Source organism: Diachasma alloeum, unplaced genomic scaffold (genome assembly GCF_001412515.2).
Source record: "Diachasma alloeum isolate Michigan unplaced genomic scaffold, Dall2.0 Dall_scaffold_00270, whole genome shotgun sequence".
Taxonomy (NCBI): domain Eukaryota; kingdom Metazoa; phylum Arthropoda; class Insecta; order Hymenoptera; family Braconidae; genus Diachasma; species Diachasma alloeum.
In genome coordinates, this window is record NW_021680409.1 from 703,166 (window position 1) to 725,999 (window position 22,834).

Here is a 22,834-nt window from a genome sequence, read left to right on the forward strand (position 1 = left end):
AAATTTTTATTGTGTTCAAGTTCCCCTGAAATTTCACAAAATCTTGTCATTGAAACATCCAATACTCCATTGATTTTCTCTTCAAGCGATCTGGAAATCAATAAAATATTGATTTTTCAGTTCAATTATTCTGTGAAAATTCATCAAAAAATCAAGGAAATTGAGGGAAAAATTGAAAATTCATGTCATTTCGTTTCTGAATATTCATGTTCCACTGAAAATTCAATCAAGTTGCGAAATTTCGATCTTACTCCCACTGAAAACTCATTAATTTCCGTGAATTCTACTTAAAACTTGAAATTTCATAGGCATTTTTTTCCTAAATCCGATTCAATTTCATTCTCATCAGATTTATTATAATATCTTCCATGAAATTTCAAAAAAATTCTAACAGTGTATGTAGATAAAAAATATAAAATTTGTGTAACTCTTCCATTAACCTGTTCCAACGAATGACCAAATTCCAGTAAATGTCCAAGACTGCAAAATTCTTCGAAAAAAAAAACAATAAAAGAAAACAGTAACTTTTCCGGAATGTGGCAGTCATTGTTTTCAAAAATAACCTTCGGAAAATGGGAAAAATATGAGACTCCTCGAGTCGCAGTGTCAGTCACTGCTATTCACTATTGAATCTGTACACGACAGTTTAGTTACAGCCATTTGTTGGGATTTTTCTACCGAGTTTTAGCCAGTGGGTGAAAGATCCTCTTTGTGGTGGATTTTGCATAGCCGGCAGTGGGCCTCTACCTGCCGTGCATTCAAAAATGTATGCGACTCGAGGGATAAAACTCTCGGGGATAGCCGAGAGTGAGGGATAAACCGTGAGAGGGGAAGAGAGAAAGAAAGAGAGGCCTCTGCTCTTGCCACCGACACGATTGTGTGTCAGTTGGGTTGGGTAAAGAAAGAAGGCGAGCCGCTTTTATGCCGCTGGAGGTTATTCAACGGCTCCCCAGCAATTCCAAGATTAAATGTAATTTTTCTTTCTCCCCTCCTCCCTCCCCTCCGACCCATGACACTCGTTTTTCTCCGCCATTCACTTATTTTCTCTATTTTCATTACAACCATTTGAGAGTGTAAATTTCAATTATTTTTCTGCGCAATTGACAGCCCGATAAAAGCCGTTGCACTCGCAAGACGTGGGATTTACATACCAACTGTTCTACAATATTGGATGGCTGAAGGAGAGTCAACACGTCGCGACGTCTTATCTCCTTGCCGATGCGAATTGAAAATATATTTTGACGCGTATCTGAATCACATTTGTTTTGACTCTTATTTTAATTCTTTCATCTGGAATATTTTTGGCGAATTGCATGTGGGTTATCAGTAGGCAGCAAAATAAATCTTGTGATAGTTGATTATTATGGTAGTAATGAGAGAATTTTGGAGAAAATATGAGATTACATTTTTTGGAGGGTCGGGTGTATGGCTGAGTGGGTAAGGTGTCCGCCTACAAAGCCAGAGGTCCTGGGTTCGAAACTCGGCACCGGCGAATTATTCCTGGATTATTTGATTTAGTCAAATAATATAAGGACACCATCAAATATACGTTGTAACAATGAGAGAAACCCAATGTGTTAAGCATGTTCGAATCATGTAAAAATACAGGACCCACAGTTCCACGTGTTTCGAGAACCTAACTGACTACAGTTGATTCTCACCTTCGAAATACTGTCGATACCATCGTAACCTATATAGGCTAAAGAGGGAATAGTCGTGAGTTCGAACGACAATAAAAGAGTCGCGAACCCGTCGCTAATGACCTAGCTGTCGATGCGACGTTAAGCCCCAACAAACAAACAATTTTTTGGAGGAAATTTTGTCCTTTTGAGAAAAATGTCTGGTGAGATTTTCTTTTCTAAGATCGCGCATTATTGAAGGACATTAGGGTAAACAGGTCAATCTCTGGACAGGGGTTAGTTTCTGGACGACTTCGACTTGCATTGAATATTCCATAAATAGAATGAAAATTGTACTGATTATTTCACCTTGCAATAATATTACTCGTGTATAATTGTGATCAATTATTTTTTCTATTGATCGACATTTAATAAATAAGAAAATATGGCCCAGTCACCGACGGCGGTGGCTGTGTGGTTGGAGTGTGGGATTGGCATGCGGGAGACCCGAGTTCGATTCCCGGTTAGGGGGGCCAAAATTTGTGACACTCTAAATCTCACGGTTTCATTGTCGAGCGGAAGTCTCGCAAGAGGCGACTGTACCTGGGCAGGTTTTTCCCTCAAAATGAGGTTTTCCCTTGTCCTTCGGCGAATGCGGTACAGGGTGTTGGGGGGTGGGAAGGGAACAAATCGTAAAGACCCGAAAGGGTATACGAGAAGAAAAAATTAATTAATGTGGCCTAGTCGTCCAGAAATTAGGGGTAATTCCTAATAAATTAGCAATGTGCTTCCGCAAAATTATTTTACACATCATTTCCTTCTACCATATATAATTCATTGTTTATTTCATTTTATGAAATTCATTAAGATTTCCTTTTACCTAATTTTGTCAGATTTTCAACTTAATTGAATGTTATCAGCATCATTATTCTTCTTATCCCTTTTCTTCTATACAACCGATTCTTTTTTTACATTTTTATCTCTCCCCTCAGCCCTTCGATAAAATGTCAATAGAAAAATTTTATTTACACATACTTGAATGAATTTGAAACATCACATTTGAAGAAACCATGAGAAAGTTCACTTTCAGGGAAATTCCTAAAAAATTCAAAATTTGCAACAATCATCAGAAAAATCAAATCAACCACTATAGCTATCGTAATCATTTTTTAACTTCGACTTAATGGCATTAAATCAAACATTTTAAGCTATGATTGAATTCCTTTCAAGCATAATATTCAAAGATAACCCCGGAATTCTGATCTTCAAAAAAATATTTTTTTTTAAATTTCGAAAATAATTTAAAATAACGATTATTGCTATCGCCTTCATCTTCGAACTCGGTCAAAGGGACATCCAAGCAATTTTTTCAAGCCATCATTCAATCAATTCAGTACATTTTTTTTAGCTATCGTGGCATAACCGCTTTTCGAAAAAAATCAAAAATTGAAAAAAAAAATTAATTAAATTTTCATTAATCGCGATCAATAGGACTCAACAATACCTACATTTAGAAAACAAAAAAGATTCCATCCATTCATTAGCGAACAATTGAAGAAAAACTTTACCACACATACGTACGGACACGGTATAAAAATTACATTTTCGGAGTTTTTGGATTATAATGGGTCGATATAACCCAAAAAATTCAAAACTTAGATTTGAACGATTACAATGCTTCCACTTGGAAGCAAAATATTGAAACATCTTAATTCAAGAAGGATGATGGTTGTAGATAAAAATCACCATTATATTCGTTCGATGGCTAGGATTTCACGAATCTCATTTGTCCAGCTACTAGATGATTCCCCAGCCCGTCTTCCCTCCATGCCTACCACTACGTTTTTTTCTTCGTTCCTCGTAACGAATTCTCCCATCACTATCTTTCACACGCGGTAGCACTTCCTCTCCTCGCATGCGAGCAATATTCCCTTTTTTTCGTATCAATTAAAACAACACGTGCGCGCTCTCCCATCTCTACACAAATACGATGCGGGCATACGAGTTGGTACGCTCGGCTGGCTTCGCATTATAATAAATTTTCATTCCTCGAGGACACACTAATGCCGCACTCAACGATACTCACGGACAGATGTCTTTCCATAATCAATATGAGAACATTCGGTGTTTGTACATTGGGACAATCAGAAGTGTGGAATTTGAGTGATGAATGAGACAAGTTATTTTATGCGTCAGTAATCTCGTCCTTTCAGCGGGTCTTATCAATGACGAAAATCGAAGCGTTATTTTTTCAACATTCCGGGATGTTTTTGTGGAGTACCGAAGGGGAGAAGATCAACTGAGGAACACAGCTGTAGGGCTTAAGCCGTTGAGCGGATTGACGATGTGTCAACAAATGTCTAATTATAAAACGTTTAAGAGGAAAAGTTCCATCTTTTTTCCCCTAAGGAAATGTGAAATGTGATAAGTTAATTATTTTCTTAACAAACTTTCCATTTTGATCTTTAAAAAAATTGTTCATTCGTTGGAACAATGATAGCGCCCAATGACTGAACCCAACACGTCTCAATCGATAAATCTAGCCCCATAGAGTTGGACAGCCAGGGCCCTCGGACCAACATGACAATTATGCCTAAATTATCTGCTTTTTATTTGCTTTATTTCTGCGCAAACCAAAAAGAAAATCTGGTTTTTTCTGCAAAAAATTCGATTTTAAGGAATTGGCCATCAAGCTAGGCAGGCAATTTGCTTAGATGCACCCGATGAGTAGAAAAAACTAATGTTCGATTTATCAGCTCAATTTCTGTGCAGAAAAAATGAGTAAAGTATAATTTTTTCAAAAAAAATCGAAATTTAGGCCGAAACCGCAGTTTTTTCCAACTGGGGCTGTTGATTTTCGAAAAACTGGACTTAACCCTCGAGTGGTCGCACCTCTCCACCAAACGTATCTGGTCGCGTGATGAGCGCTGCGCCGTTCCATGTATTTTACCATTTTGAGAAAAAAATAAGTTTAAAAAAATGATGTATTTATGATTAAACGAGTAACTTTGAACTTCCAACTAACAACTAATATCAGTATATAAAACGAGAAAAGTGAAAATATTATTCAAAAATTGATTTCCATTCAGTGCAAAAATTTGACATTTAGAGGTTAAACAGGGAGATTTTGACCGAGTCGAATTTTTATAGAATCTTAATTTTTGATCGCTGCAAAGATGCACAGAACAAAAATTGATTAAATGTGTGACATGGGGGAAAGTAGGAATTCCAATTTTTTCAGATTTTTTTCTCAACAACGTTTCAGCGTAAAAAATAAAAATCGAGACAGAACGGCGCTCGTGCCATGACGCGACCGATCGAGGGTTAAGGAGACTCAACTTCTTTTGCAAATATCTTCAAAAAATGACAATCTAGGGAAAAAACTTGAATACTTTTTTTCGTGCGGAATTTTGTTGTTCAATGGTGAATGAAATAGAATTCTCCTTAAAAAGTGAAAAAAAGGGAGCACAATGACAATTGAATAAAATACTTTATTTCCTTGATGCTACTATTACAGTTTTACATCTACACAAGCCATAGAAAAATATCTCCAGTAACACTCCAATAAATCATGTTTTTATATCTCTATATTATAAAAATCCAAATCGACTTCTGGTGATAAAAATTTGGTATTCAAAATTAAGACTCCACAATTAAAGGTCACCAGGGTCAAAATAATGGTCATGAGGGTCAGATTAAGAGTCAGAATAAGGATTATGGGCGAGCAGGGGGCGTAGCCCCCTAGTCAATAATAGTAATCCATAATGAGTAGCAATAATATCACAATATCACAGTTTAAGCGGTTGATCAATTCGTAATCTCTTAAAGCTTCTTTTGATCATAGTCTCCCACTACTCTCTCTATCTTAGCTAGCCCCACACAACGACAACGTTGTTTAATCATGAAACATTCAAGAGGTACATTGCCATCAAATTGCAATGATTCAAAATCAAAATCCATCAATTTGTTAACTATTTTCAGTCATTCACAAGCAATGTCATTCACACTGATACCCTTGTATAAATAAAAATCTCCCCCTTGCACTTTCTTCTCCGTCTGCTGAGCGGTAAGAGTGTGATACACTCGGTTGACCTTCTGTCCTCCTATAGACCTACCGGAAATTCTCGATGCCAATTATAGTGTGAGGCTTGGTTAAAGTACATTTTATTTTCAACAACGCAAACACGAGGGTATCCATCACACAATGAGAAGAGGGGGTTTGAGATGAAACTAAAAGGATTGAGAAGGGGGAAAAAAGTGTAGAGACGTCGAGAATAAAAAAAATATTGAGAGTGAGACAAAACAAAAGCGAAAGGACAACGTGACTAAAAGACGTTTTAAGTCTCGTCGCTTGCTTTCTTCCCACACACGGGGACTTGGCTTTTAATCGCATCATAAATTATCCGATCGCGACGAGGGATGCGGAGACGTAGGCGAATTATTAAGTACACCAGTGAATTTTCAAGTGGAAAAATGAGAGCAAATAAGATGGGGTAAATTTATGGATGGCCTTTGAGAGGCCCTCGGGGCCGGGGGGTGTGAGCACACACGAAAAATTTTACTTCACTGACCTATTCTCGTGGGCAAACAGGGAGTGGGGAACAGTGTCAACGGTTTTTCCCTCAGTTATTGAGTTTAATCAGCCCAGCCTTGGTCACACACTGGATAAATCTCATCAAATATTTGAGAGGGTCTACCCTATTTTGGAGGAGATAGCCGGTTAAATGCTGGAGTGATGATGTCGAGATAACAGAAAAACTAATACTGCTAGTTACGACTGGGGCTTTCGATTCTCGGAAGACGAGAGTAAGGGAGACTCAACTTTTTTTGCCAATATCGAAGGAAAAAATTTAAAGAAAAAATGTCAAATAATTTTTGTGAAAAATTTTGATGATATTTATGAAGATATCATTTCTCTCTCTAATGTAACGAAGTCTCAAATGTGTATTGAAGGCGTCAGAGGGAGAAGAACTAGAGAGTGACATGCAATAATATTATTGTAGAAACATTTTCTATATACATATAGCAAAGAATTTTCCTGACTTCTTTCAAATGCGACTGCTAATTTTCGGACAATAGGAGTTAGAGAGATTGTTTTTGCGAATATCTCCAGAGGTAAAAATTCTAAAGAAAAAATTTCCAATAATTTTTCTTTAAAAAAATAGTTTATTCCTAAAATGTTTATTGAACGCGTTATTTGGAGAGGAACTAGGGAGACTGACCCGCAATATTGTAGAAAAAAATTGTATGTAGAGTCTTCTTAACTTCTTTCACTTGCGGCTGTTGATTCTCGGAGAACATGAGTTAGAGAGACTTAACTTTTTTTGCAAACATCTCTTGGATAGGAAACGGAAGGGAAAAATTCTTTTAAAAAATCCACATTGATTTTGTAAAAAAATTCCATGATATAAAAAGAGTCTTCTTCATGATATATGATGATAAGTTAAGAAGACTCGACTTCGTTTCCAAACATCTCCGAAGAAAAAAGATCTAAAGAAAAAACTTAAAATGCTTTTTCATCACAAATTTCATCATTTGCAAAATAAAAGAATTCGAAATTCCCGAAAGCAAAAAATCATAAAGAAATCTTTTTTATACCTCCGAAACACTCCACCAAAAAATTTCTACGAAATCCCGAATCTCCATAATTCACGTAAATGACTGAAAAAGGGAAAAGCATAAAAATTCCTCGCACACCGAACGAATAAATTTCCCTCCTAATTGAAACGTTGAATTACGGAATAAAAACATCCCGTTGCCCCCGTGGAGCAGATGTTACAGAGCACGTGGGGTTAGCATAACCCACACGAGCTCAAACACTCATTGCCACATACTCCAATGCGTCCTTCTCATGCCACTTCTAAAACTAAAACCGTTCCCTTTGTTGTACGTCGCGTGCCCCGCTTTTCAACAATACTCACCTCACCACCCCCTGCCCACCAGATACACACGGTGTTTAAAATCTCTGTGAAATTTAACTTACCGTTAGTCAACGCTCGTAGGCACTCAGTGCCACCAATTGTTCTTGCTCCAACGTGTGAACCTATTAGCTGAACCTGGAGAAATGCCCATTTTTTCCAGAAAAATGCACCCTCAGAACTCTCTAATTACCTGAATTCCTCAGAATGATTATTTTAAACAAAAAAATGAAGTTTAACGTGGTGGAAAATTGTGAGTGAGATTCTTTGTTTTGTCCCTGGGGAATGGGAAACTTAAATATTTTTCTTTATTATTTTTTCTTTTACTATTTGGGCTGAATAATAATATTTCTGGATATTCTTTTCTTCTTTTTTCGGCTTTTTACGTCAAATGATATCTAAATTCGGAGTAAAACTGCAAATTATCTTTTTTTCAGAACAAAAAAAATTATTGGGAACTTGCCCCCGTGAAACTCCCTAATTACCTTAATTCGTGAGAATGATTATTTTAAACAAAGAAATACAGTTCAGCATCGGCAAAAATTATGAGTGGGATTCTTTGTTTTGTTTCTGGAGAATGGGGAATTTAAATGTTTTTGTTTTATTTTTTTACCATTTGCACTGAATAATAAACATATTTTCCGAAATATTTTTTTCTTCTTTTTTCGATTATTTATGTCCAACAATGTCTAAATTCGCACTAAAACATTTCTTTTTTATAAAAAAAAAACAAATGATTGGAAACTGATAATTTATATCAATAGTGAAGTGGTAAAACGGTACAAGTCAATTTTGACTATTGGCCAGTTTTCAATAAATATCTCGAAATCTAAGAAAGATAGCAAAATTTTTGTTATAACCTTTTTTGTAGAGCCGATTGCGAGCTACATCAAATGTAATTGCGAAAATTTCACTATCTCTCTTAGATTCGGAAGTATACTTCAAAAATTCGACTGGGAGATAAGTCGATTTAAACCGTTTTACCACTTCGCTACTGATATTAAATAAACGAAATGATAAAATTGTGGAATTCCTCATGTACTGGGGACTTTGAAGTCTAAACAATTAATTTCAATAATTAAAAAAAATTGTAGGAAATATTTCTTTTCATTGAAAAACAACAAGTTTTTTTATTTATATAAAAATTAATCATGAAAGATTGAATATCTTATTCCTGAGATTCATAAAATTTCTATCAAATCGTAACTCGAAGGAATAGTTTATTCAAATTGTTAAAGAAATCTTCATACATGGATGCCCCCTTTCCTAGTTTGAGAAAATTTGATAGAAAAATGACATGTCAAGAAGAAAAAATTTGTTCTAAAGGAATTATTTGTCTTCTGTTGCAGGTGAATTGACGTTGATTAATTTTTTTTATAAAAAAATATACGATAAATAAAGAAAGATGGGAGCGCGACACAGCAAGAGGTCTATGGACGTTACAACAACACCCAAAAAGGAGGGTTTACCCGCTGAGGGTGGTGATGCTGCACCAGTTGGTGATGGCAAACTCGAGAGGATCGAGGAGGCCGATGTCAAGCCAACTACCAATGGCGTAGGTGCACACACAGAGGCTAGCGAGGATAAAGACGCTAAGGACAAGGACGCGAATACGGAGAAGGAGGAGAAAAAGGAGACAACGGTAAGGGGTTGGGAGAAATTCTTTGGGAGTAATCTGGGCTTTTGGAAATGTCTAGATTTAGAAGCGAATGTACAGTTTTTCTGCGGATTTTTAGTGGATTTGAAGAGATTTTTGCGAAATAATTCGTTACATTTTGCCAATCCTGACATTTTGACATCGAATTGAGTGCTTGCAAAAAATAATTCCTTCCAAACGTTCTTTCCTTTAAAATAAATAACGGGAATTGTAAAACCCTTAGGAAATCTTTTTTTTTTTTGTATAAAATTAATTTCCAGTGAATTTCGGAAAGTGAACAAATTTTTTACGATTCCGAAAAATGATTTTTGTAGTGTAACGTGTTTTGTTCGTGAATTATTTATGGAAAAAGGCAGTCATGTTAAGGATTTCGATTATTTCATGAGTTATTCCTCACAGTCTTGTTTTCAATTTTTCAACGATGTTTTCTCATATGTTTGGGTGTAGTCTAGGCTTTTGGAGAAGTCGAGCTTCAGGAATAACTTTGGACACAGATTTTATACGATTTTTTCGCGATTTTTCAAAGTTGTTTGAAAAATAATTCGTTTGTTAACTTCCCGACCCGAAGGGAGGAAGTTATTGTAATGACCCCGAAAATCGAATGGGGAAATTTAAGCATTTCTCCACGTTTCATGACCTTTGGAACCACTTCTGACCCTTTTCAGGTACTTGTCTGTATGTGTGGATGTGTGTATGTGTGTGCGTACGTCTGTGACAAAAATTTTGTGCCACGATTCCTCCTGAACAAACGATGCGATTTGACTTTTTTTTTTTAATCGCTGTATTTTCATGTGACTTGAACCTGATTAGATTATGGAGACGATCGTCTCAGCGTTTCTCCAGTTTTTTCCAAAAAACATTTGGAAAAAAGTCGAAAATTAGCGTTTTTTTGTAAACGAGACCATTTCTCCGTGCATAACGATGCGATTTCAAGTTTTTTTTGTTAGAAACGATGAATCTTGATATAACGCACAAATCATGGAATACTGGAAGACATTTAATCAGCAGTTCACTAGCTTTTTTCGAAATCGATATACATTCAAGAAACAATTTTACTTTTCTGATAAATTACATCTTTTCTCGATGCGGAATACGGCGATGTGTGTGCATGGGAGTGTGTGTGAGTGCGAGCACGCGCACGGATTTTCTTGTCTTCTATGGGTATTTCCTCGGAGAAATGTGAGAAAAAGATTGAATAAATACATAATAAAAAAATTAATGAAAGAAAAAACAAATGGTCGGGAAGTTATTGGTGCGACCCGTAATGGGTCACATCCAATTCCACCAACCCCTACCGGTCATACCCTAAAGAGGGAGCGCGCGACCGGGCCTGATTTTTTTTTTTTTTTTAATAACGTTATTTTACATCGCTTCGACTCAATTACGGTATACTGCGATGATGACAAGACGTTAAATGGTTAGATCGCACCATTCTACCCGGCCGGGATTTGAACTCGGAACCTTTCGCATGAGGGAGAACGAACGTACCCTTCAGAAACATTTAACATTAGTCTGGAACCGGTTGTCCTCTTAACTACTGCCAACCGATTTATTCATTTTACCGATTCCTGTTGCAGGTTATTAACTGTTAAAGAGGAAGCCTATGAAATTCCAACGATAAAAGCAGTCGTCGCNGGAGGGAGCGCGCGAAGCGCGCGACCGGGCCTGATTTTTTAGTGTAATTTTGGAATCACATTTCATGAGACGAATTTAAAAATCGGATGCATCTTGCAACAAATTACTTTCGTCTGAACGTTACTATCTTTTTAGTGAATAAAGAGAATTTGTTAAATTCTTGCAAATATTATTACTTTAGCATAAAATGAATTTTTAGTGAAATTCGAAAAACGGGCAGATTTTTTACGATTTCGAAAGAATGATTTTTGTAGTGAAAAAATTATTTCACCCAAATTATTTAGGAAAAAAAAATATCTTCAAAATTTTCAATTTTTCAATTATATTATGAGTTTTCTTAAAACTTGATGTATCCAATTTTTCAAAGACGTTTTCTCTCAGTTCAAAATGGAAAATCTAACCTAAACTTTCAGAGCTCAAGTAAGAATATCATTTCAAAATGTTCTCACGATGTTATCAACTATTCTGGACTTGCCAAATGTAGTAACTTCCCTAATATCTACACTGTGAATGGAATTTTTCTCCTTGCAATGGAGCGAAACGTCTTTTTAAGGTTTATTATCGTCATTAGCGAGTTCCGACGAATTACATGCATAACATTTACGGTCACAATGGGCTTCCTTGAAGCATAAGGAAGACGAGGCGATTGGGTGTAGGATTTCCATTGTTTCAATCATTGACGCAAGAGCGTGCATCGACTGGAGGTATTTATGAGTTACTGCGCTGGTATTTTAATCCTCGGGGTTGAGTTCTATCGATTACAATCGCCTGGCACCCAGAGGTATTTTTGATGGGGCATAGTCGTCACGAGCGACTGCACGGAGAAAAAAAATCCAGAATTTTTCTGGAGAAATTCAGGCCAAAAATTACCGTGCCGTCTGGTAAAGTGGGTTCAATTGTCTAGCACCAGAAAAATTCCGGTGCTGCATAGTAAAAATTCCGGTAGCGCACAATAAAAGCTTGATCCCTGACTGTTTTCTATTACATGATAAATTACACTCAATAGTTAAAAATGAGTAAACATTGTCATTCAGCATATCATCCTATCAATTTCATTTTAACCTCTCCTCCGTATCCTCTCCCATATTAAAAACGGAATGCGCGGCAAACGTATGAGGAACGTTTGACAGGCCAATGCATCTCTACAGCGTTATACACCTCATGAAGAGAAAATAAAGGGCACTTATTCTATTTCTTAACCGTTTTATCACAACACTAATTAATATTTCACTGAGTTGATATTATGAAAAACATTAACCTGGGGTTTTTCAGTAAGGTGATATGTGAGAGAGGAGGCGACGGAATAAATCATCTGGTCACGTTGAGTTGATGTTCGTGGTTGCGGCGGGGGGACGAAGAGTGCCGAAATCTTACGAATGTGCTAACAGGTCCTAGGATTCTGGTAAAGCACCGAAAAAATTTGCCAGCCAGTGTCATAATTTTTCCCGTATTTCTCGTAAAAATTCACGGTCGCTTCGATTTTACCGTGCTGCACAAGAATTTTTCCCCGCATTTATCCGAAAAATGACTTGTGCAACAGTACTTTTTCCTACTCTTTGCGGTATATTTCGCCTGGAAAGACCATCTGAACACACTACTGTGTGAGCACGGTAATTTTTCTCGGACATTTCTCTCTGTGTGAAGGAAGTGCAATTTTCGAGGTATATTGACGCTGCAAAACTCCATTTGAAAAATCATATTCCCCCATTAGTTCTCCATTGATCCAATAACAATTCTTCATCAAATCAGTAGCGAAGTGGTTAAACGTTTTAAGTCGATTTAGACTATTTGCCAGTTTTCAATGAATATCTCAGAATCTAAGGGAGATGACAAAATTTTTGACAGCACGGAGAGAAATGGTTAGTAAAAATTTCGGAATGCTTTGCAAAAATTCCGCGACAGTTCTGTAAAATTTCCTACACCCACATTTCGCTCCGGAATTACGGAAAAGATACGTAATTTTTATTGAATATTTATCTCCGTGTAATGCCTGCACGTCAGCGCGCGACCATTTCTAGTCACCAAAAACCCAAGTCGGATACATTCATATAAGACATGGCCCTAAAATCATCATTTCTTCACGTTTCATAATCTTTTGACCCTTTGCAATCAAAATTAGAAAATTGAAAAATCGGTCAAAAGCAAGGCTTCCATCCGGAAGCAAAAACGAAAATCCAATGAAATCCTCAGTTTATATCGGGTCGGTGCGTAAAAAAGCCACATGATACGTTCATCACCTGTCGAAGTATTTGACTTCACGTATCTCTGCAGAGTCGAGAAGAAGAATTTAAGTGTGTGCCGCCAGGTGTGTCTCTAACGGGTGGCTTTGCATTTTTACTCAACCCATAGGATAGGTGGAACGCTACACTTGACCTTGATGCTGCTATGCAGGTCGCACGCCTGCAAGCCTTGGGCGAGTCAACCACGACAGCCATAAATATCTTGAATTTTACGAACTGAAAGAGGCAATAAAATTTTAAAAAAACGCTTCCATCGACCCTGTCGATACCTGAGATTCCACGCGTAAGGCGCTGATTTCTTCTTATTCTTGATAGAGAGTTCTCGTGAATGATAATTCATGGTCTCGAATGATTGTTTATCGTGATATTGTTTATTGATGCTCGTCAGGTGCCGGGTTGCTGGGAATGAAAATTAAGATGAGGAGAAAAATAAAACAAAACAACCAAGGGAATAATCACTCTTGGAATGTGATAGGCCGTGATAATACGTAGTTAGGAAACGGAAGACGTTGGAATATAAACGCACAAGTGTTTCGTGCTTGAACGATGAATCACGCATTATGTGTTTTGAAACAAGGGAGATCAATTTGCGCGAGTTGGAGTCAATTAAAATGAGGCGTGTCTCGGTGAATTCCACTCTATTTATTTCTACGACGGATATTTCTAGCGAGAGATGTCTTATGTCGATACTTTTCTCTGTTAAATAGTGTAGAATATAGTTTATGGCAAGTGGGAGTCAATCGTTGCAATTCAAAACACACATTTTTAAATAATTAATTGGGCTGGTATATTGTAGTAGACTGAATATTAATAATACATTTGGTGTTGAGATAAAAGAAAACAATATATTATAAATGCGCATATATAATATGGATCATTAGCAAGTGCTCTCGCCTAGTGCTCTGGGCGAACTGAACTGTTCGGCACATCCCGGTACAGATTTCAGACTATCTTTCGTCATTTGTTTAGTCTGGACTGATTCCTGGTAGGACTCCATGATTTACCTCTCATCCATACGATATTTGTACGAATTGCGTTTCATTTTTTTCAATTTTTCGTAACAATAGATTGTTGTCTTTTACATTTTCTTCTTTTTGGGCCCAAGAAATTCATATTCAATCAAGAAGTTGATGGAACAAGCATTTGCCGATTTTTTTCTGCAAATTTTTCAGAATTTCTCTCTTGTACTTTATATGTTGCCGTGTACATGTAAAATAATCATTCATCCCTCAAATTGCACTAGTTGGAGTCAATTAAAATGAGGTGTGTCCCGGTGAATTCCACTCTATTTATTTCCACGACGGGTATTTGCATGGGAGGATGTCTTATCAGATGTTTTCTTTGCTAAATAGATTTTTTTCGTCTTCTGTTAAACCTATCGTCTGCATGCATTTCCTTCAGGGATCGACAAAGTAATGCTCAATTACTATTACTTCACTACATTAGTACTTGGTAATGATACGCATCCATTTTGTATAGTAAATTTATTTGTAATTCGTCAAACCCAATGTTTGATTACTTTAATACTTGTAATCAAATTGAACAATTAGGTAAATAATTAAGTAATGGATAATGGGTTAGCAAAAAATTCAATTCAAGCCGAAATTATCCATTACTAATGTAATCAGTAACGTAATTGAAAATTCCGCATTACATAACTATTCAAAATAATTCAGTAGCGAAGTGGTAAAACGGTTTTAGTCGATTTTTACTATTCGTCAGTTTTCAGTGAAAACTTTTTTATGACCTTTTCGGTAGAGCACGTTGAGAGCTTCAAAAAAGATGTTTACGGAAATTTTGCTATCTCCCTTAGATTTGGAAATATTCCTCGAAAACTCAGTTAAGAGCTAAATCGACTTGAATCGTTTTACCACTTCGCTACTAAATTATCCATTACGTTTTCACTGAGTAATGAAGGAGGCACATATCTTGATTACTATGTCAATGAGTAACTCGACCTGAAAATTGTTTCATTACATTTTTTATTATTAAGGGGAGACTAGTATGAGTTGTAAAAGTTGCGGGTTATTGGAATGAGACGATTACTCATCCATTGAAGATCGATTATATATGTCTAGAAATGCCTAGCTAGTACAAAAAAATTAGGTGCTTATTGTTCGTTTGTCCCGCAGACGCTTAAAATGTTAAAAATAGTCCAGGGCCTCCAATTTTTGAACTTCAGAGTTTTTTTTTAATTTTTATAAAAATGTGTGCAATAACAATTACGAATAATTTTTTTGAAATTCGACTCCTAAAGTAGCCCAAAAACGTTTCTGAAAGAATCCAGAATATATTTCAAGTATTTTAAGAATAATTTTGTTGACGGTTTTATATGAATGTAGGAGTCGAGTTTCAAAAAAGTAATTCGTAATTGTTACTGCACACATTTTTTCAAAAATAAAAAAAAACTTTTGCAGTTCAAAAATTGGAAGCCAACACTTGAAGCGTGTGTGGAGCAAACGAACAATAAACAATTAATTTTTTGCACTAATTATTCATTTTTGGATATACATAATCGATCTTCAATACATGAGAAATCGCACTCAAATAGCCCGCGACCTTCAAAACTCATAGTAATCTCCCCTTAATGATAATCAATGTTCATTTGATTACACTTCAATGATGCAAAAAAGAGATCTATGCTGAATTTTTTATCGATCCCTCTATTCATTCCACCATTTCGTCAGTTTATACTGATATTGAATCGGTGAGGTAGAATCATATGAGGAAGTGTTCTTTGGGCGATGATCAGCAGAAAAGTTTTACAGCGAAGCAATCAGTAGACTGTTTTTATTTTCATTTTTTTTTAGAATTGGTAAGTTTTGACCAAGGTTTAGCCAGTTCACGGACGAAGATTTTTGCTTCTCTGAGAAGTCCGTCTTGAACTCCGTTTTACGACATATTCGAAGTTTATGATGATTAATGTTGGAAAGAAACAGTTTTTATCCCGAAGAAGTTGTAAACTTCAGCTCTTCATGTATTTTTCGAAATTAGATAAGTTAATTTGCAGCAGGGGTGGCCATCAATATTAATTTCTTCAATATTAATAGGATTTTTCCGACTTACATAGATCAAGGTTTAAATATACTAATAGAAATTAAAAAATATTAAAATAATCGATAACCAAAATTTCCAATTGATGAATTAAATATTCAAAAATAAAGAACTATATATGTTCTATTAAGTAGATAATAATAATTTTATTATTATTATTTCTTGTAAGGGGTTTCCGATTATTCAAATAATCGTCAATCTTTCTAACTCAATTACTGATTAATGAATAATTTAAAATTTGACTATTTAAATTGATGATTCCTTCAATATTTAAAATTTAAAAGTGATATTAACTAATTGAATGCTTACTAATTTAACAGTAATTATAATTCATGGATATAGTTATCCCTAGTTTGCAGAAAGACCCTCTAAATCTTTGCAAAAAAATTATTCTTTCCGAAAAAAATTGGAAAAACGGTTTAGTCGTTGTCCTTTCCTTTTCTTTTACTTTTTCGTCTGAATTGTCACAAGTTTTTTTATAAATTTTACTGATGGCGTGTGTATTTCTTTTTGAGTTTCTCTCAATGTCTTCTACCTCGACCAATGCATGCAATGGTGATTAGAAAATCTACAGTCGCCTGCTTGTTGGTAATGAAAGAATTCTCATTTACTCTACTGATTACTGAAAATAACGATTTTCAGTTATTGTTTATAGAGTAATTAAACAATATATAATTAAACCATCTTCATTATCGGTTGATTGAGTAATGTTCATTTGCTCCGTTTCGATTACTATTATCTTACGGTAATTGAGCGTTTTTTATGTTTAAAAATGCTTTTAAGTAATGAGCACTCGTTCTCTTTCCATTAATATTACTTCTCGATGATTCAGTATTTTTGATTTTCAAATACAAAAGTACTACAGGACATATTTAGGCTGATTGATATTGATAATGTAATCAGATTTTTCGCGTACAAAATTACTTAGGGGAGAGTGGGGTAAAACGAAATAGCCGCAAAACGACTATTTGACGCAATTCAAGCAAAAAACAATTTTTTTTATAAACTTTTGTTTATCAATTTTTTTTTATTATCGAGCGTACTGATGAGAATAATTATTTTCTATTCGTCTTATAATTTAATTGATTAGATTAGGGCGATTTTTTCTTTTCTTTTTTCATTGATTACATACCCGAGCCTTGGAAAACAGATCACCGTCCCCCACGTGCAAGATTGCCTTCCGAGCCGAAGGCGAGGATGGCAAGCACGTGGGGGACGGTGATCTGTTTTCCAAGGCTCGGGCATGTAATGTACTAGTTCTCATTAGAACTCCCAAGAATAAAAAAAATTAATAAACAAAAGTTGATGAAAAAAATTTAATAAAAAAATTTATATTTTTTTCTAACAATGAATCTCTCAAATCGCTAGATTTGAAGTCAATTCGAATGAAGCATGTCTCAACGAATTCCACTCTATTTATTTCTACTCCAGGTATTTCCATGTGATTTTCTCATCAGATTCTTTTCTTTATTAAACAGATTCCTCGTCCCTTATTAGAATTTCTGCATAACGTGACATAAACAATCGAATGAAAGGAGAAAAAAGTCAGCAAATCCTCTTCTTTACACTTTAACTCCAGATAAGAAGTAAAATCCAAGCAAGACTGAACCAATTGACGAAAGCTAAAAAATAAAAAGTGGTAAAGATAGCGAGAGAGTTTCAAAAATCATTTCTTTCGTCTCATTTTTTTTCAATGTCCGTGGCCTTCTGGCAATTTTCACCAGACAAACGAGGTGGGGGAAAAATAAAAATCTTGCAATCGATTCAGCATCCGCCATTTAGCGAGGCCGAGGGCCCTCGACACGCGATGGTGGTTGGTGAAAAAAAACATTGAACCTTCACGCGTGCCCCTCTCACCCCACCCCCAGCCTCAAGTTGCTGCGTGCAGATAATCAGAGCCGAAGTGCAGGCATCAAAGACTTTTTCCTCAATGGAATTGTTTGTGAGAGAAAGGGAATTATTTGGTATTGAAATTCAAATTGAGGGATGAATAATTTTTTTACGTGAACTGTTCAATTTCTCTCTTTGAAGACTAAAGGAAAGAGATTGTGAGAAATTCCAACAAAAAAAATTATGCAAATCCAACTTGTTGATTGAATGTATTTTTCTTGAGCTCAAAAATAAGAAAATTTATCGAGATCGTGTATTGAATCATTTCGGTAATTAATTTCAACAATTACGTCATAACAAAAAAATATAAGAAAATTAGGGGGCTGCCCCCTGCTCGCTTCGCTCGCCAATCTCCATATAACCATCATAATTCTTATTCTGACCCTCATTATACCCCTCATGACCTTTAATCTGACCCATATGATCCTTTTGACCTTCAGGCTGATCGTTGTGGCCTTTAATCTGTGCATTGTGGCCCTTAATCCAACCCTAGTGACCCATATTCTGACCCTCATAATCCTTAACCTGACTCTTATGACTTAATCTGACCCTTGTAACCATTAATCTGATCCTCGTAACCCTTATTCTGACCCTCATGATTCTTAATGGAACCCTTGTGACCTTTTGACCTTCAGGCTGATCCTTGTGGCCTTTAATCTGTGCCTTGTGGCCCTTAATCCAACCCTCGTGACCCATATTGTGACCCTCATGATCCTTAACCTGGCCCTCATGACTCTCATGACTTAATCGGACCCTTGTAACCATTAATCTGATCCTCGTAACCCTTATTCTGACCCTCATGATTCGTCATCTGATCCTCGTGACCCTTATTCTAACCCTCATGATTCTTAATGGAACCCTTGTGACCCTTCTTCTGACCCTCGTGACCTTTATTCTGATCCTCATGACCCTCGGGGTCCTTATTTTGACACTTATGACCCTTATTCCGACTCCCTCGACCCTTATTCTGACATTCATGACCATTATTTTGACCCTTGTCACCCTTAATTTCAAGTACCAAATTTTATCACCAGAAGTCGATTTTGATTTTTATAATATAGAGAGCTATTCCTTTAGTTTCAGCTTCACTCTGGAGCTAATTGAAGTTAAAATACAAATTAATTTTGTGGGACTGATAACGACTCACCACGATACGAACAATACAATCCTCCTATCTTCCCTAGTTCCTCTTAAATTTCAAAAACAAAATTTCGTCTCCTACTTTCTCGTTCAAACCGAATGCAGATAAAAATTGTCATGCAACGATGTGATTTAGTTGGGAAAAATTCCAACTAAAGCACATCCTCTCATTCTCACCAACGAAAAACCAAAACTGGGAATACATTATTGAAATTGAAAGAGTTCTTGGAAAAGTTTACATTTCAAATGTAATTTCTCTCGAAAAATCGTTCATTTATTGGAAAATTCATTTCTTGAGCTCAAAAATGAGAAAATATATCAAAACCGCATGGTTAATAACTTCAATAATTAATTCTGACTTATTTAAATTGACTCTAAAGTTCATTGAAGTTAAAATACAAATCAATTTTTGGGGTTGATGACGGCCCATGATAATATGAACAACTCCTTGTCTCCCCTAGCTCCTCCTAAATTTCAAAAACAAAATTTCAGTTTCAACTTCCTTCAAACCAAATGCAGATGAAAACCATCATCCAACTGTTCTGATGTCTCTGACTATCCATTCCCCCTGAAAAATCCCAACTAAATCATATCCTCTCATTCTCTGCAACGAAAAAAAAATTAAAAGAGAATGACTCAAGTCATTTACTTATGACGAACGCGAGATTAAACCGTGACAGCGACGGGAAATTCGATGCGGACTGTGGCGAGTTGAGCATAACACGCTCTCACAAATGTACTGATAGCTGTTTGAATACATCGTGTTACGGAATGTCCACAGGATGAAGTGTCTCCGGGCTGAGGAACGCCAATAAACACGACAGAATAAAACCACTGTGAATCATTCTCGTGTTTCCATACTTGTCGGCCAGTTGTTCAAGCCAAACTGACACGAGCGTGACAAAACTCCACTGATAACGGATAACCGCGACTAAATATCGAAACTATTTTCTATTATTTTTATTTCAATGCTGGTGCAGACCAATTGCGTTTGAAACTGATTTTCACATTCATGTATTTTTAAAAAATTATTCTATTTTTTTTTCTTTTTAGGGAAGAAATTTTCACTCTCAAAAATTATTCAGAAATGAAAAATTCATCGCAATTCATCATGAAAAACATCACAAAAATAGTCATGAAATTTTCAGTGAAATTATAAAATTTCATGACTTTCCCTATGTTTGGAGCAACAGGAAGACGAGAATTCCCCAATTCACATGAATTTTCAATAGTTTAACAATGTTCACGTGTTGAGGATCAACTAATCAAATTTTTTTCATAATTCACCAAGTCAGCGCACCAAGTAGATAGTTAATTATATTTTTCCTAATTCAGGATTGATATTTTTCTCAAATGAATGATTAAATAAATTAATATTTGAAAAATAGAAAATCTCCGCGATGCGTCAGTATTTACCACTTGAAAGGCCCACGTTTCAGTTATTGTCAGCCTTCGGCGCTAGTTAATGCCAGGTGAAAACATCACTCGCGGCAGTGACATTATCGAACAATAATGACCAAAACGACATTAGGTCATTTGTAAAATGCGAAATTAATCGCAAGATGCTAGACTGAGAAAATTTTTTTTTTGCCGAATATTCATTTACTTGGAATGGGCATTTTTTTTCTCAAAATCGTATTTCTTCAATCAAGTCATTCACAGGGGAGCCTGATTAGGTTTCAATTATGACAATCACATTGCTCTAAACTCTAGAGTCTAGAGGATGACTATGTTGCACATGACCTTAGATTAAGTCCTCCAATGATTATTCATTTTTCCTAAAGTTCTTATTTTCTACAGGGATGAATTTCGATTAATTTTTTAATGTTAATAATTATTGAGGGAGTTCACTCAAGATCATAGCTATCATGATCGTTTTCTAGAGTAATATAATTGTCATAATTGAAACCTAATGAGGATTACCTGGGAATGACTCGACTGGAGAAATACGGTATTGACAAAATAAATACTTCTCTCAAGTGAATGGATATTTGGTAAAAATATTTTTTTTCCAGTGTATAAAAATTCTGATATGTTAGCTCGCTCTCAAATACGAGTGCAAGAAATAGGGATATGAATAATTGTGCGATTAAAAAATTCCCTTTAGACTAAAATGATTAGTTAACTCTTCTTTGGTAAATTTTGAATTCTATCCCCTAAAATATCGCTGCGGGTGGCAGAAACCGAGACAGCCACAGTTACTGAGATAATGAGTTTTTCGTGATTTTCTTGATATAATTGGTTTAAAATTCACAGTTTTCATTAATTTTTCTATCAAATTGTGAGTTTTCAATTACGAAATTTCTTGAAATTGCAGCGGAATTATAACATGATGAAAATTTCCAGATATTTCGATATATAATTGTAGACCTTCAAAATTGCAAAGTTTTATTCGATTAGTTTTATTTTATTCTATTATTTATAAATAATTATTTATAAATAATAGAATAACATAATAATACATAAACATAAATAATTACATAAATAATAATAATAAATAATAATTAACATAAATAATTATTTATAAATAATAGAATAACAAGACAAAAATGTTAATTAAATATCCCTGTTCTAGAAGATTTCATATTAATCTCCACGCATTCCGCCACTGGCCAACGAAATTCCCCTTTCCCATGCTCGCAATCGTCACTAAGACGACAATAATCTCTCTCTACATGTTATCCTAAAGTTAATTGAACTGGAATTTGTCGGGGTCAATCGTACGAAGAATGCCACCGAGAAAACAGCCCACTCATCATCCCTCGTTTTTTCTCCATCATTTTAATCACATTGTAATCTCAAACTATTCGAGATTTCGATGATCAGGGGTGAATGAACTTGTCTCGTATGATTGCAGGACGATGAGGAGGCAAAGGTAGAGGAGATGAAGGCGGAAACGCCGGCTGAAACACCGGCCGAAGGTGGTGATGCAACGACACCAACTGAAGGCACACCAGCCAGTCCTACCTCCGCAACATCACCAGATACAAAGGAATCCAAAAAGAAGGAGAAGGTGAGAGGGATATCATTTACCTGAGGATAATTCTAGCCCTCTGACTTATCTTGACCGCAAAGAATTTGCCTTTTTTGTTCGGTCTCGCGTTCAAAATGAAATTTTAATTTTTAATATTTTTTCGCAGACAAAAAAGAAGTGGTCCTTCAGGGCGATAAGTTTTGGAAAGAAGGACAAGACCAAGCCAGTTCGTGAGGACGCACCCAAGAATGGTGATGTCAGCAAAGAGGAGCCCCTTGCTGAGGTAAGTGAATGATGGATAAATCATAATGATTTGGGAAGAATGTGTCTGGATAATTTTTTTACGAAAGACATAATTTTTCATGAAAATTTTATTCTTTGATACGTCATGAGAGACTTTGGAAGAAAATTTTGAGGAAAATTTTCTGCTGAAAATTGCAAGTTGGAGGTTCTGTTACTTTTCTCAGCTTTATGATCATAGAATGAAAAATGGGGGATTTTGAGAGGAGAAAATGACTTTGGAATAGGAATATTTCCTGACCTTTTAAAAGTCAGATCTGAGTAAAACTTTGGAAATTGGTATTTCAGAATAAAAAAATCCTTTAATTATCATAGTTTCCAAACATTAATTGTTGATTTTAATAATGGTGCTGTGGCGAAAAATTGTAGGACATCCATATTTTATATGAGAAATTCAAGGTTTTTTA

At 35.7% G+C, this 22,834-nt stretch overlaps 1 protein-coding gene across 2 annotated transcripts in view; it reads left to right on the forward strand.

Annotated features, from left to right (window-relative positions):
* The window catches only part of LOC107037786 (fibrous sheath CABYR-binding protein), a 117,344-nt gene that overhangs the window by 54,987 nt on the left and 39,523 nt on the right, over positions 1-22,834 (forward strand). For both annotated transcript variants that reach the window (XM_015256535.1, XM_015256536.1), the window contains exons 2-4: positions 8,887-9,179; positions 22,011-22,166; positions 22,294-22,410. In XM_015256535.1, the coding sequence (XP_015112021.1) occupies positions 8,943-9,179; positions 22,011-22,166; positions 22,294-22,410 (510 nt within the window). In that variant the 5' untranslated portion in view covers positions 8,887-8,942. The remainder of the gene's footprint in view (positions 1-8,886; positions 9,180-22,010; positions 22,167-22,293; positions 22,411-22,834) is intronic.